The 15415-nt window shown below is 43.1% G+C and overlaps 1 protein-coding gene across 1 annotated transcript; it reads left to right on the top strand.

Moving 5' to 3' along the window:
* The first annotated feature begins 2236 nt into the window (after positions 1 to 2236).
* Positions 2237 to 2945, top strand: LOC135707617 (cuticle protein 19-like). Its single transcript, XM_065229505.1, has 2 exons — positions 2237 to 2331; positions 2413 to 2945. The coding sequence occupies exons 1-2, from the start codon at positions 2323 to 2325 to the stop codon at positions 2818 to 2820; spliced, it is 417 nt and encodes a 138-aa protein (XP_065085577.1). The 5' UTR covers positions 2237 to 2322; the 3' UTR covers positions 2821 to 2945.
* Positions 2946 to 15415: the final 12470 nt, after the last annotated feature.

The raw sequence follows: 15415 nt of genomic DNA, 5'->3' as shown, positions 1-15415 counted from the left end.
CCTTCTGTTGCTTCAACAGAGGAAGCAGACGTTTCTGTAGACACTCCTTCAGGTAGATCTCTCCGTTTACAGTTCCGGTAGTCACGAACGGCGCACTCCGTTTACCACATGAGCAGATTGCTTACCAAATCATGTATTTTTTGACAAACGTTGAAAGTTTCTACTTACTTACTTCATCCGGAACATCAAAATTGTGCTGGGCGGTGAAGAACAGTAGCCCCGGAAGCTGCCGGAAGTCCACCTTGACGTAAGTCTCATCATCCATGATGAGACAATGAGACTTCGTCAGCATCTGGATGTACAGTTTCCGTACAGCCTTCTGCACTTTGTACGATGCAGTCCTTCTCGGTCCTTGGCTCTCTGAACGAAATACTTGGACAGATTCAACTTTTTGGCCACCTCTCTGACCGAAGCATTGGGATTCCGCTTTAACGCTTTCACGACACGCTTGTGATCCTGATCACTAATAGAACATCCATTCTGACCACATTTCTCCTTCCGTTCGATGCTCAGAGTTTCGTTTTAACGTTTAATCACAGGACTCACCGTTGACTGCACGATTCCGAGTTGTTTTCCAATTCCGATGAGAGAGTTGAGGATTTTCCAGGTGCTTGCGCAAAATCAAAAATTTCGGGTGACGCCATTTTTTCCAACTTTCGAAAAACTGATAGCGATAAAAATACTGTGTAAACAATACACTCTAAACTAATTCTACCCAAATTTTCATGAGAAAATACCAAATAGGTAATTTTCTACAGCGTTTTTTTTTCGTGATGCAATGCGATGTGGGACACCTTTTAAGTTATGTTTAATGAAAAAAAAATCAATATTTGTTTTTGGAAAATTGTTTAAAATACGGCTAAATGTAGGCAACAAAATTCAGTTTTTCACATAAAATCATTTTTATGATACGACACCGTTCAAAATTAAGTAAAATATGTCAGCTGATCTCAACACCAGACTTTTCTGATAGGTTTTTTAGGAACAGTTAAAATTCCATATTTTACCGAGGGGGGTGACTCCATCTACAATGCAGGAAAAATTGTGTTTTGCTGGGGTTAGCTGCACGCACGCTGAGTAGATAGAAAGAAGATTGATGACGATTCTGAAGATCACCTGCAATAAAAGTGATGTGCGATGCAAGTAGATGCGAGAAATGAAAGAAGGTTTTTCGAAGATCGATTCGCTAGTGTGAGATTTGTTGAGCATCTATAATTGAGATCTAGATGTGTCGCCCCCCTCGTATTTAACCATTTCCACAAAATTATAAATTTAGCGTAGTACACACTTACGTGGATCTCAATGAAAAATTTGCCGGGATTCAATTAACAAATGGGAACTTTGCCGAGATCTCGGCTAACAAACATAAATTTTTCTGAGATCTCAGTAAAAATACATGCCGAGCCTGCCGGGTGCTGCCAATCTAAGTGTGTAGAATGCATTTTTTTTTTTTTGGGGAAACGTTTCAAAAGTGCTGTTTTAAACTGCTTAATGGAATTCTAAACAAATTATGCTATAAAAAAAATTCGAAATGTAGAACAAAATGCGTAGCATCAGTGGCGTGTACGTAGCTGTATACTAACTTTGTTGCAGTCTTGGAAAGATATTTCTCCACCCACCCAATTTGAAGATCATGCTGTTACACAGTAGGAAGATTAACCGAAATAATATGCAGTTTCCCAGCAGCACAGTTACACAGTGCATACGCCCTGCAGAATTAATCTCCCACAGCGCGCGAAACCGGCACACATCATCCGGCGCCGGCGGTAATTTTTCAATTTTCATGCTCTTTTTTGGACTCCTTTCATCGGCGCACTCAGATCACTGCAGTTTTCCGCGCTGCAGCAGCACATAAATTGATTGTAAACGAGTGCTAATTAAATTATTGTGACTTCATTAGACCCCAACAATCGTACCGGTTCAATGGACAGTCCAAGTTAATCCGTGCTGAGCGATTTTTCCTGTCGATTACTTTTTTGTTTTATGTAATATCTTCGGTACATTTACAACTTGGCGAAGCCTCTCTTACTCTCACGGCATGTAAGGTCTCAACGGAGTGTCTTGATGCTATGCACTGACGTCGGCGTCGGTGGCGTTTAGACAGAATCGGCACGAAACACATCGAATCGAACCATTTCTCCCGGCACTGACTGAGTGCGGTGGCGGTTCGGTATCTATTGTTTTTTCGCTATAAAAACTAGTAGAAGTGCTTTAATTATATCATTCAACCGAGAGCCATCAAACATTGGACAACTCCCGAGCAGCCGTTCCAGTGCACAGTAGTATAGTTTTGTTTTTGAAGAAAAAGCACCCACTTCAATCATGCTGAAAGTGAGTGGAATACATAAATTTCGTTTTCTCGCGACCGGTTTACTAATTGGCAAGTAAATGTTCTATTTCTTCTTTCACCAGTTCGTTTGCTTCATGGCCTGTATGGCGGTTGCCGTTTCGGCGTACCGAGTACACGCTCCTCAACAAGAAGAACACCACCAGGAGTTGGAGAAGCACCACAAAATTGAACATCACGGAGACCACATCGAAGTTCCCCACGATTACTTCGCACACGCCAAGTACAAGTTCGACTACGGAGTAAAGGATCCCCATACCGGAGATCACAAGAGCCACTGGGAAGAACGGGACGGAGATGTCGTTAAGGGAGCCTACACTCTGTTCGATTCCGATGGCAGCACTCGCATCGTAGAGTACACTGCAGATCCCGTGCACGGGTTCAAGGCAGTCGTCAAGAGGATCCAACATGAACCGTTGGCTCATCACGAACCGGAAGTGAAGCATCACCATGAACACAAGCATTCGGAATAGGCGAATCATTTCATACATTACAGTATTTCACCTTATTTAAACTCATTCCTGAAAGACTTGATAGGTAATAAGAAAGTTGTTAAGTTTATTCTGAAAACAGATGAATATATTGTTTATTGAAAATATGAACTCATTGAAAAATAATCATCCGAAAAATTCTAATCAATCGCTTGCAACTGAGAAGAACGTGACAAGATGAACCAATACGGACATCGTGGGCAGAATTAATGTACCATTTCCCTGTCTGACAATCATGTCACCATCAGACGAATTTATAGCTCTTGATGCATTGAAATAAAATTGGCGTATGTTGTGATTGAAATAAATCATTGACGGCAGCTCATCAATCAGAAAGCAGATGGCACCAGACTCGGAAACTGGATATCGCTTTCTATTTTACTATGCATTTACTGCACGGCAGCTGGGCGACAACCACTAAGCAACGACGGTTATATCATAGCTGCAACTTACATGTGAGGACCCAACATTGTAGACGTATCTACCAAAGAAAAGCAAATCCAAAATGAGAAAGGAACCCATTTCTAACGCTTCATGCGCATAGAGAAGAGCGGACATTTTTTAAGGTACGTATATAATAAGTGCAAGACACTGAGGAAGTCTGCAAGCCAGTTCCCCGTGTGCATCTGTTGAGAATATACAATTAACACTGGAAATACCAGGAAAAAGTTGAAGTCACACTAGTCTTCGCACTGCTCAGTGGTGTCGTCGTTAATCACTCAAATTATGTTGCCAATGAATTAATGGTTATTGAATGGAGGTTTCCATTATTTGACTCATGTATATATTCACTTCAACAGCGACCAATCGATTGGTTTCTACGGTAGTCCATCATTGACGAACCGATGAATTATTTGTTTAAGGAGAAAACTTTGAGCATGGGCCTTTAGGAATTTCGAGCACGTTCTAGCTTGTGCTGTAGCATCAAGTTGGTGTTTTTGATTTTATTTCAGTATGAAATGTTTGCTTGCAATGAATGAGAATTTTAAACAAACACACAGTGCTGATTATATCCTTTGAATTGTCTAGAATAAACATTTTTACCCTTCTTACAAAGAAGGGTATAGATGTCACTTGAAAAACCGACTATCGATCCGAGGCCCGGAGGGCCGAGTGTCATATACCATTCGACTCAGCTCGACGAGATCGGAACATGTCTGTGTGTGTGTGTTTTTTTTTTTTTTTTTTTTTTTTTTTTTTTGGCAAGGAGGAAACCTTCAAAAAGGCCATCGTGCCACCGCTTGACGACTGGGCGCACAGTCGCGGTGACACGGTGTGTGGGATTCTTACCGCACTAAAACCTCCTTAGACGCCTTGCCCTTTTCCCCCGGAACCACTTGTCGTATTACTTCGGAGGGGGCCGTGCATTACGCACCTCACTTTACCTCAGCTAATTGGCGCTTCCAGTTCGCTGATCGTCTCTCCAATTTGTGAGCCATTTATCTCCCAGCGTCACGTTCTACTCGGTTATCCCTGGTGGTGGATACAGCCTACTCTGACGGAGAGTTCTCCCGGCTTCGGCTTTCAGTTCGCACTTGTGTGAGCACATTACTACTTTCTAGTTGGTCTTCCCGCCATTTTCGCTGCAGCGCTGACATGATCTGCGTTACTGCTCTGCTGACGGCGTTAAAGGTGCCCTCCTCTCGACACATTTCTTCGACGACATTCTCCGTGCTAAGGGCGAGCATATCCTCTCGCACATCATCAAATCTAGGACATTCGAAGACCACGTGCTCTGGTGATTCTTCCACATTCCCACACTCCGGACAGAAGGGTGACGTTGTGTGTCCGAACCGATGCAGGTACTTCCTGAAGCAGCCATGACCAGACAGGAACTGCGTCAAGTGGAAGTTGACTTCTCCATGCTTCCTGTTTACCCAGGTCGAAAGAGTCGGTATTAGCCTGTGTGTCCATCTACCGTTCTCTGCTGCATCCCACTCCTGCTGCCACTTAGCCATCGACTCCGTTCTCACCATTTTTCGTACTCCTCTGGTTTCTCTCGTCATATAGCACTCGTAGTCCTCCGCCAAGGTGATGCCGATTGGGATCATACCGGCGATAACGCATACTGCCTCCATCGAAATGGTTCTGTACGCACTCACGACTCGCATGGCCATGAGCCGGAACGTACTGCTCAATTTCCTTTGGTTCTGCTTCGTTTTCAGCGCTTCAATCCAGGCTGGACCTCCGTACCTTAGTATTGATGAGGAAACACTAGCCAGAAGACGTCTCTTGCTGCTGCTTGGACCAGAATTGTTCGGCATGATTCTGGCTATTGCGTTGATGACCTTCGTCGCCTTCTCGCAAGCATATTCGATGTGGCTATTAAAGTTTAGCCGGTCGTCGATCATCACTCCCAGATACTTAAGCATGCGCTTCGAAGCAATGGTGTGCTCTCCAACGGTAATTTCTGCCCGCTGCACTGCTTTGCAGTTACTGACCAACATCACTTCTGTTTTGTGGTGGGCTATCTGCAGCTTCGCTCCTTGCATCCAGTTACCAATCGTATCTATCGCCTCAGCCGCCAACATTTCCACTTCTTCCAGCGTCTCACCGGTTACCGTCAAGACGACATCGTCCGCAAAGCCAACGATCTCAACTCCTTTGGGCAGCTTGAGCGTCAGCACGCCATTGTACATTCCGTTCCACAGCGTGGGACCTAGAATGGAGCCTTGGGGAACCCCCGCCGTGATTCTAAGTGATTTCTGCCCCGTGTCTGTCACGTAGACAAGGACCCGGTTCTGGAAATAACTACTTAGAATCCTGCAGAGGTAGCCTGGAACCCTCATTCTATGGAGCGCCTTGGCGATGGCCTCCCAGCTGGCGCTATTGAATGCATTCTTGACATCGATCGTAATCACGGCGCAGTATCGATTTCCTCTCCGCTTCTGTTTGGAAGCTTTCTCGGCTCTGTCAATCACTGTCCGAATTGCATCCACCGTCGATCTCCCTTTCCGGAATCCAAACTGTCTCTCCGACAATCCGTGTTCACTCTCCGTGCATTTCGTCAGCCTGTTGAGGATGATCCTCTCTAAGAGCTTTCCTACAGTATCCAGCAAGCATATTGGCCTATACGATGCAGGATCCCCCGGCGGTTTTCCGGGCTTCTGCAACAGCACAAGCTTTTGTACCTTCCACCTATCAGGGAACTGACCATCGTCCAGACATTTCTGCAGCACCATCCTGAACATGTCCGGGAACGTCTGGATCGCCGCCTTCAACGCCACGTTGGGAATTCCATCCGGGCCGGGAGCTTTATTCGCTTTCAACCCTTTCGCTGCTGCTATGAGTTCCTCGTTGGAGACTTGTTCAACGTTGTCTTCATCTACCTCGCCATATGGTGTAGGTGGCCAGTTCGTTGGGTCATGCTGTGGGAAAAGTCCCTCCACGATGACTTTCAGCTTGTTGTGACACATTTCAACCGGCATCGTTGGGCCTCTGATCTTCGCCATCGCAACTCGGTATGCGTTGCCCCAGGGGTTGGCATCGGCATCGCGGCACAACTCCTTGAAACTATTTGACTTGCTCAGCTTTATCTTTCGTTTCAGTGCAGCCCTGGCCTCTCGGAACACCACCCTGCGCTCCTCTCTGTCTGCTTCTGTTCTTGCTCTCTGAGCACGCCTTCTGGCTAGAAGACAAGTAGCACGGAGGGTGCTAATTTCCTCGTTCCACCAGTAGGCTGGACGCCGCCTGTTCGTTGGCTCCAGTTTTCTCGGCATAGTTGTGTCACATGCCCTTGCTAATAATTCGGTCAACTCATTCGCACTTAGGCCCGGGACGCTGTTGTCTACCCTTAGAGCTTCGATGAAGAGATCCTTATTGAATGCCTTCGTCTTCCACTTCCGCTCGCTTACTTTCGTCCTCCGCATTTCCACCGGTGTTCGTTCGCCGATACTGTACCGGATCGCCTGATGGTCACTATGGGTGTACTCCTCGCACACTGTCCAGTTCATATTTGCCATTAGCGACGTACTGCAGAAAGTAACGTCGATAATGGATTCCCTACCATCTTTGCGGAAGGTGCTGATGGTTCCTTCGTTGGCCAGACTGACGTTCAACTTTGCCAGAGCTTCCAGCAGGCTATACCCTCTTGCGTTGGTACATCTGCTCCCCCAATCCACTGCCCAAGCATTGAAGTCTCCTGCGATGACGACTTGTCTCCGTCCAATGAGCTCTTCGGTGAGCCCATCTAGCATCTGGTGGAACTGCTCAATTGTCCATCTCGGGGGTGCGTAGCAACTACATACAAAGATTCCATTGATTTTGGCGATCACGAAACCTTCATATGAGCTTGCCACCACTTGTTGTATGGGATACCTGCCCATGACTTGTATGGCCGCCATTCCTGCTCTATCCGCCACCCAGTTACCATTATCGAGAGGGACTCGGTATGGCTCTGCAATGATTGCAACGTCGCACTTTGTTTCCGTTGTTGACTGCCACAACAGTTGCTGTGCTGTGTTACAATGATTGAGATTTATTTGGGTTACCTTCATTATTGCTGGCCCACCATCGCCTTCTTGAACTCAGGGCACCTGAAACTTCCCGTCACATGGCCATTTCCGTCCTCCTTTTTGCAGAGCATGCACCTCGGTTGCTTTGTACAGTCTTTTGCAACGTGCCCCTTCTCTCCGCATTTCCTGCACAGATCAGATCTGTCAGGGCCTTTGCAGTGTCTCGCCTGGTGACCGAAGCCCATGCATTTGTAGCATCTCTCCATTTTCTTAGATACCCGAGGAATAGCTTTCAACGGGCACACTGACCACCCAACCTTGATTCGGCCAGTCTTCAGCAGCTCGTTAGCTGCGTCCGAAGAAAGTCGTATCAACGCCGTCTGCGTGCCACCATACGCCTTTCTCAACCGAATTGCCATCGGTACGTCTCCCAGGTTGCATTGCACCTTCAGCGCACTTTTTAACTCGTCTTCTGTTGTGATCTCGTCCAGATCCCTGCACTCGACCACTGACTCCTGGGATAAGGCTCTTACGTTCGCCGTCTCGCCAAGAGACTGTGTGTGTGTGTGTATGTGTGTATGTGTGTATGTGTGTATGTGTGTATGTGTGTATGTGTGTGTGTATGTAACGAAATGAATGCGCTCACGTTTCTCAGCAACCGCTCAACCGATTTGGACAAACTCGGCGCCAAATGATAGGTCTTGGGGTCCCATTGAACGCTATTGAACGGTTTTGGAATCGGTGAACCGGTTCCGGAGATATGGCAGGAATAAGATCCGGTGAATATGGGCCTTCACGCTGGATTTAACGGAAAACGTATTAAAACCATCATGCGACACATCAAATTACTACAGAATTCAAAAATAAGATCAATGCAAGTCGTGTTAAGTGTTCCAGACCACATTGGACACACTTGGACATGTTCCGGGTACCCCAGGGAAGTAGCTTGAATATGAATTGAATTAAAACCCATTAAATCACATTAAAATACGATGATAAGGTGATTGGTAGCCTCACCAAATAGACTACACCCGGATATATTCCGGGTACCCCCAGGCAGTGGCGTAGCGTCACTGGATGATACATTGGTGGGGGGCTTGGTCACTGATAATGACAATAAAATAAATAAACTTGAATAAGTAAGAAGGGTCTGATCACACCATAGGTGGATAAATTCGGGTTTTTTTTTTCGATTTTCCATTTACCTTATTTAGATGATTCGGAATATTGCTTGGGGATTAATGAGCTAGGTATATCTATTAAAAACTACAAGGTGGCAGCCCTATGGGGTTGTACACAATGGTGACGAGGACTACGTGGTCTTATATAATAAATGTTATTTGTCAACTGAAGCAGGAGCTTACGGGAGCAGGAGAAATTTAACTTTGGAAAATCTTGGTGGTCCTGAAAAGGGCAGATGGTAGTACAGGCTTAAAGTCTTTGGAAGATGATGATGAAGTGTAGGCAATTGGATCAGCACATCGCACCGGCCAATCCCATATCATTCAGTTCAATGATTGGGCACTCGCAAAAGTCTCGACCCGTCTGCTGTTGGACAGGGAATGAACTGGTGTCTGCGTAAGGTTAGAAGGCCGCAGAATATCAGTGTCCTCCCAGCTAAAGCTCCTCCCCTTTTTGGGTTTTCTCGTTAAACTCTTTCTCTCAACAAGTTGGTACATCTTCCTTTATCAGAAAGACGCTTAACACTTTTTTTTTTGGCGAATTTGTGTTTCACGTCATGGTTCTTCTCTACTTTTAAATATAAATATTATATTTATAAAGATAAATTAGTACTTTTATTTATTTTCTCTACTGCGCTCAATCAAACGAGTAGAAATAAGAAAGGATCTCAGTTACGCGCTCGAGTAATTGAAAATTCGTTAAATAGCAGAATTGCAAACAGCAAGTGTAACCCCGGAACCAAAAGCGGTACGATGCTAATTTTCATTGCTATGACGACGACTGAATTATGGGGCTTAGAAGCCGAGGGATGAAAGTCAATTATGTTCATCGATTTCCTCTTTTGATAACCATGGCTTCACTAACCTATTTCGCACTATTTCTGCTATGCTCTTCTATAATCCAGAACAACAAACGTATTAATGAATGTGTTTACCGTCGAGTTATTAACGAAACAGAAAGTCCGTTAAGAGAATCGATCAAAATCACTTGCACCCCTGCTTAAAAGTTTGGTTACAAGATTACAACACTTGAGAGCATTTTGTGTGGTCGTTGGGGGCGTGTGGTTCTGAATATGGCGATGAGTATGCAAAATGTTACGCAATTGTATCCTCCCTATTCACACACGCCCGAAGATCGGAGGCAATTTGTTTCGTATACTAACGACTGTTTGTTGGGGAAGCAGCATATGCATTAGACCTGTTCATTTTCACAGAAATGTCCTCTAAATTTTATGTTCTTAGATGTTTTTTTTAGAAATATGAATCCTCAGTAGACGTGTTTTTTTTATCAAAGGCAAGTGTTACTCGAGCCATCCAAAATATTCGTTATTTTATAAATTTCTGTTATGGCTCAAGTTACACTTGCCTTTGAAAAAAAACACGTCTACTGAGGGTTCACATTCCTAAAAAAAAAACATCTATCAATAAAACAGTCATCGGTCGTCATTGAAAAGCAATGCAACTATGTTCTCATTGTTCTGTCAATCTAATTGAAACTTTATTGGCTCTGTTGTCTTGTGAATTTTAGCCATAACGGCCTCTTTTCTGATTTTTATCTCTCAATCTATGGAATCTACACGAAAACTATGTTTGAACGAAATTTAAAGAGCATTATGTCGTAGACTACACATTTTTATATCATATGGGTGGAAAAATCATAGAACAAATACTTCAAAAATCTTCACTTTTTAAGATACATTCGAGCATGAAACTAAGTCAAACTTCAATAAAATCACGTTGAATAGTCAACCTTTGGTCACAAAGTTGGTAGATAACGCATTAAGCTTTGCAATTCGTCACCGATTTTGCTGAAAATTTGCACAGAAGTTCAAATCGCATCCCAAACAAAATTAACGTGAGCATTGCTATCGATTCGTAGAAATATTTCTGATCGAATGGTGATAAAATTATTGAAATTGTTTCAAGGAAAGCTTTGTTATTAACGTTCAAAATCTTTCATAATTTCGTTAAATGTTCAATTTTCGGTTTTCACAATGTGTACCTCCATAAAAAATCCCAGACTTTTAAGTCCTACGTCAAAAAAAATAATATTTGATTTTTGAGTCAATAACCCAGTCATATTTCAATGAAGACGCAATCTGCTATAACAAAACATGTGCAAGACCCTGAACAGTATCCAAGAATCCCGAATATTTTTTATTGAATCTTGAAACTTGCTTCAAGTCTGAGAATTTTTGTTTTTCCAAAGTCCAGGAGTTAGCAATCGTGCTACCTGTACTTGGAAAGCGAAGATTTCTGACGGCCACATTTGCGTAAGTTAGCAACGGAGCAGCCCAAATGGGGACAGTGAAGAATGCTGACGACAACTTTAGAGCGGATGGCAACGATCGATGCTACTTGGCAGTTAACGGCGTGGAGCACCAGCAGCGAAGTTCAAGAAGAGCAATGTGAACTATAGCTATAGTCGATTATCAAATAAAGATCAGTTCGTTTTTTTAAAAAGGTTATCACGTCCGTGAAATCTTAACTGCAGGCTCCGGCGAGATCTTCTTAGTGTCGGAAGTGTATAAAAGTACTGCTTTGGTTCAAAAAAGAACTGTGTAAAAATCTTAGGTGAATTGTTCCCTAGAGCCAAGCATAATTGTCAGCTGTAAAAATCTAAAAAATGAAGTGGTACAAAGAGCCAAACACAGGCTTTATGCAAAAATCCTATACAGTGCAGTGAGGTGGTGGTTCAAGGAGCCACGCATTAGATTTCTACTTCGGCAAGATTATGGCTAACCCAAACCCTAATCCTGTGACGATGCAACAATTTATTGAAATCGGTACGTTACCGGATTTTATCCGTGACTTACAACATTTCGATGGAAAACCAACCGAGCTTCTGGCTTGACTGACAGATGTCCAAGAATGTTTAACATTTACCGCGATGCAGGAGCGACAGATGCACTAATTGTACTAATTGAACGCTGCACTGCCTATAATCGCATATCAGTCCCATATGGATAGGAAATCAAGCAAAGATGGGACTTATATGCGATTATGGATTGTGCAGTCGAAGGAAAATTAGAGGTGAAGCCGCCGATATTTTGAATGCAAACAACATTGTTCACGATTGGGCAAAAATCAAAAATACCTTCCTTATATACTACAGAGATAAGCGAGATTTAAAAACTCTAGACTACGAACTTACGTCTATCAAGAAATCTACAAATGGGAGCTTTGGAAGCTAGATCAGCGTCATTCCGTAATGAACATTGAACACACAATCCTTAACCAAGAGGTCTTTAAGTCTTTAATTTCGGCCAGCAAATTTCACCCAGAACATACTCGAAGACGAAAAAGAGGAAGATAAACAATGGGATATCATCCACACCGAACACCATAGAGCTCACCGAGGTGCTCAAGAAAACAATCAAAAAATGTTTCGAAAATATTATTTTCCAAAATTAGCCCAAAAAGTGGGAGATTTTATCACAAATTGTCAAATTGCCACGAGTGCAAATATCATAGGAACCCGATAAAGTTTCCGATACAAGAGACGCTTTTTCCTAACGCTCCGTTTCAAATAGCAAACATAGACGTAATGTTTTTAGAAAACCATAACTTGTTAACCTATGAGGACAAATTTTCAAAATTCGCTCAAATCAAGGAAATTGAATCTAGAGCTACAATCGATCTCATTCCATCTATAAAGCATATTCTTCTAAAATACAAAACCCCAGAAACTCTTGCGATGGCCGGCGAAAAATCTTTTTTGACTGGAGAACTTGTGAATTTCTATAACACATACAAAATTAAACCGTATGTTGCAGCCACCGGCAGAAGCAAGATAAACGGAACCGTTGAACGTTTTCATTCAACGCTTCTGGAAATCTATAGAACCACAAAAACCGAAAACCCAAACCTATCATTTGTAGACCTAGTCCAAATTTCCATCCAAAAATACAATATCCACTCCTCCATAAAATTTACCCCTTTAGAAGTCATCCTTCCCTCTCCAATAAACACCTGAAGTTATAGAAAAAGTTTACCGAACACAAACACAAAAACAAGCTTTGGAACATCATAACAAGAATTAAAAGACTGTTCCATTAAAGGAAAATCAAGACGCCTACGAAACGACCCAACAACTCAAATATAAGAAAAGGTTCAAAAAGATAAAAAAAAACATCGAGGTTCAATCAAAGTACGATTACAACAGACGATGGATGACGTGTTCACAAAGTTACATAAAAATCAGGAAAATTTAAACTTGGACTTTACACTTTACATTTCAGACTCTTACTATTACTCTTCATACAACATTCATTGGACATGATTTAGCTATCAACGGACAGTGTACAGTGGCTAACTTGAACCATTCTTGGCGGAATTGCTTTGCTCCCTTGTATGATAACTGGCACAGCCATTTTTCTGAAATTCTTCTCCCACAGATCAACTAAAGTTAAATTTCTACAGATACCCAAGACTAGATCAACCCAGGAAGTGATTCAGACGGAGGGACGAGTCAGCAATCGTGCTACCTGGACTTGGACAGCGAAGATTGCCGACGAACACATTGGCAGCCCAAACGGGGACAGTGCAGAATGCTGACGACAACTTTAGAGCGGATGGCAACGATCGATGCTGCTTGGCAGTTTACGGCGTGGAGCACCCCAGCAGCGAAAAAGTGCAAGGAGAGCAATGTGAACTGTAGTTATAATCTATAATCAAATAAAGTTCATTTCGTTTTAGGCTAGCGTGTTGTTAATCTGTATTTTTTTAAAAAGGATATCACGTCCGTGAAATCTTAACTAGCGTTAACTCTCCCTAATAGGTTATGGGCCTATTAGGGAATGTTCTATCAAAGTGAAAAAGTTGTCGTTTTCTCGTGGAATTCGCGTAATAATTATGACGGACGGTAATGCAAGCGGTAGCGGAGGACACAGGATTGACACGAAGAGTCAGACTATTACACAAACTAGTGAAGACGGAGCTGTCAGTCTGCACGTCGATGAATGATTATGTGAATCGCATTGTATCTGCCGCGCACCAGCTGGGTGAGAACGCTGTTGCTAGCTGGTTTCTTGGAAGAATATTGCCCGATGATAAAAGCGCTTGAACATTCGGGAACTGTGATCACCGGGGATGCAATCAAAACAAAGTTTGTTTGTCTCTGCGGAAGACTCGGCGTTTGCTGCAAATCGAAGGGCACAAGCGGCAGGAGGAAGTGGTAAATACCGAGGTAATTACAAACCGAAGAGTGACTGATCCCCCAAAAGGGCCAAAATATCGAAAGTGCCATAAGTTTGACCATATCGCTCGCGACTGTACGAGTGCGAGAAGGGTTCGTCGATTCCGATGCAAGCGTGCACATTGTAGGGTTTGCGTTTATTACTTTTGAGTAAAATATATTGACAGTATTATAAGTTAGGAACACCTTTTCCGAAAAGGTCTTGGCAAAAAAGGGAGGACGAGTGAAAACGATCGGACGAAGGGACGTGAGAAGAGATTGACGAGGTGAAGAATAAATATTGGTTGGCGTGAAAATCTAAAAAAAAAAAAAAAAAGAAGTAGGTGAAAAAAGAAATGTTAGTGCCTTACAGTCCGTTAGGAGATTAAACTCTCTACCTATTAAATAATTCTGGAACCGCTCGACACTCCAAACCAACGCAAGTGCCTCTTTCTCGGTCTGACAGTATCGCCGTTCGGTATCTGTCAGAGATTTTGACGCAAAACATACGACTCGTGATTCCTCCATATCATTAGTTTGAATTAAAACTGCCCCCAACGCATGAGGACTCGCGTCTGCCATAACCGATGTTTCATCTTCTGGTTTGAAAAACCCTAAGCAACTTGCATTTGAAATGCTGGCTTTTATTTCATTGAAAACCTCTTCCTCCTTTTCCCCCCAGTGAAACTTTGACCCCTTTCGCTTGAGATTTCGTAAAGGCTCGTCTATGGTAGCCAAATTTGGTACAAATTTAGCCATATAATTTGCAAGCCCAAGAAAAATTCGCACTTCACTACTGTTACTTGGTCGTCGGAATGTGGCCACTGCATTTTGCTTTGTCACTGAGGGAAGGATGCCTTTTGCATTTATACGGTACCCCAAAAACTCGAACTCAGTTATCCGGAACTTACATTTTTCTCGATTCAATACCACACCACTTGCATTTAATCTGTCCAATACCTAAAACCAAACAATGATAAAATAACAATAAAAAAAACAACATTAGAGTTACAACAGTGTATTTATCATTTATTATTAATCCAACGAAATTAGCTATTATACCTTCATGAGCCGATCGTCATGTTCCTCGAGAAAGCTTCCCTCTACTCCAACGTCATCTAAGTACCAATAAGTACCCTCGCATCCCGCCAAGATTTCGTCCATAGTACGCTGGAATATCTCCGGTGCCGAGACCAATCCGAATGGGAGACGTTTAAACTGATACAGTCCTCGATGCGAAATGAAGGTCGTGACACTTCTCGATTCTTCGTCCAGCTCTAGCAAAAAAAACGCGTCCTTGATATCTAGTGTGCTCCATATATTTCCTCTACCTATCTTCGCCAGAACATCCTCGATGATTGGCATTGGATGGCGTTCTCTGATAACGGCCTGATTTACACGCCGTAAGTCCACACACAACCGGATATCACCATTAGATTTCCTCGCCACTACTAAAGGGGAAACCCTTTCTTTGCCTCTATGATATCCTTTGCTAGAAGTTCATCAAGCTTCTTGTTAACAGAGTCCTCCAACGGGATCGGAATTCGTCTAAGCGGCTGGAAAACAGGGACGACAGTTGGATCCATCTGAATATGAACCTGTACCCCTTTAATCTTTGGAAATGTAGGTGTTGGCTCTTTATTCTGTACTTGATTAACATCAATTCCTATCTTCAACACGCCGAGTTGTTTGGAAGTTGCATCGCCGAGTATGTTACGTTGTCCTTTTTCGATGACGAAAAACTCCGCTTCATCAATTCAATCACT

The sequence above is a fragment of the Ochlerotatus camptorhynchus genome, unplaced genomic scaffold, assembly GCF_037179485.1.
Source record: "Ochlerotatus camptorhynchus isolate MF236.1 unplaced genomic scaffold, CSIRO-AGI_Acam_v1.1 ptg000002l, whole genome shotgun sequence".
In the NCBI taxonomy this organism is placed as follows: Eukaryota; Metazoa; Arthropoda; class Insecta; order Diptera; family Culicidae; genus Ochlerotatus; species Ochlerotatus camptorhynchus.
This window is presented reverse-complemented; position numbering and strand designations above follow the sequence as displayed.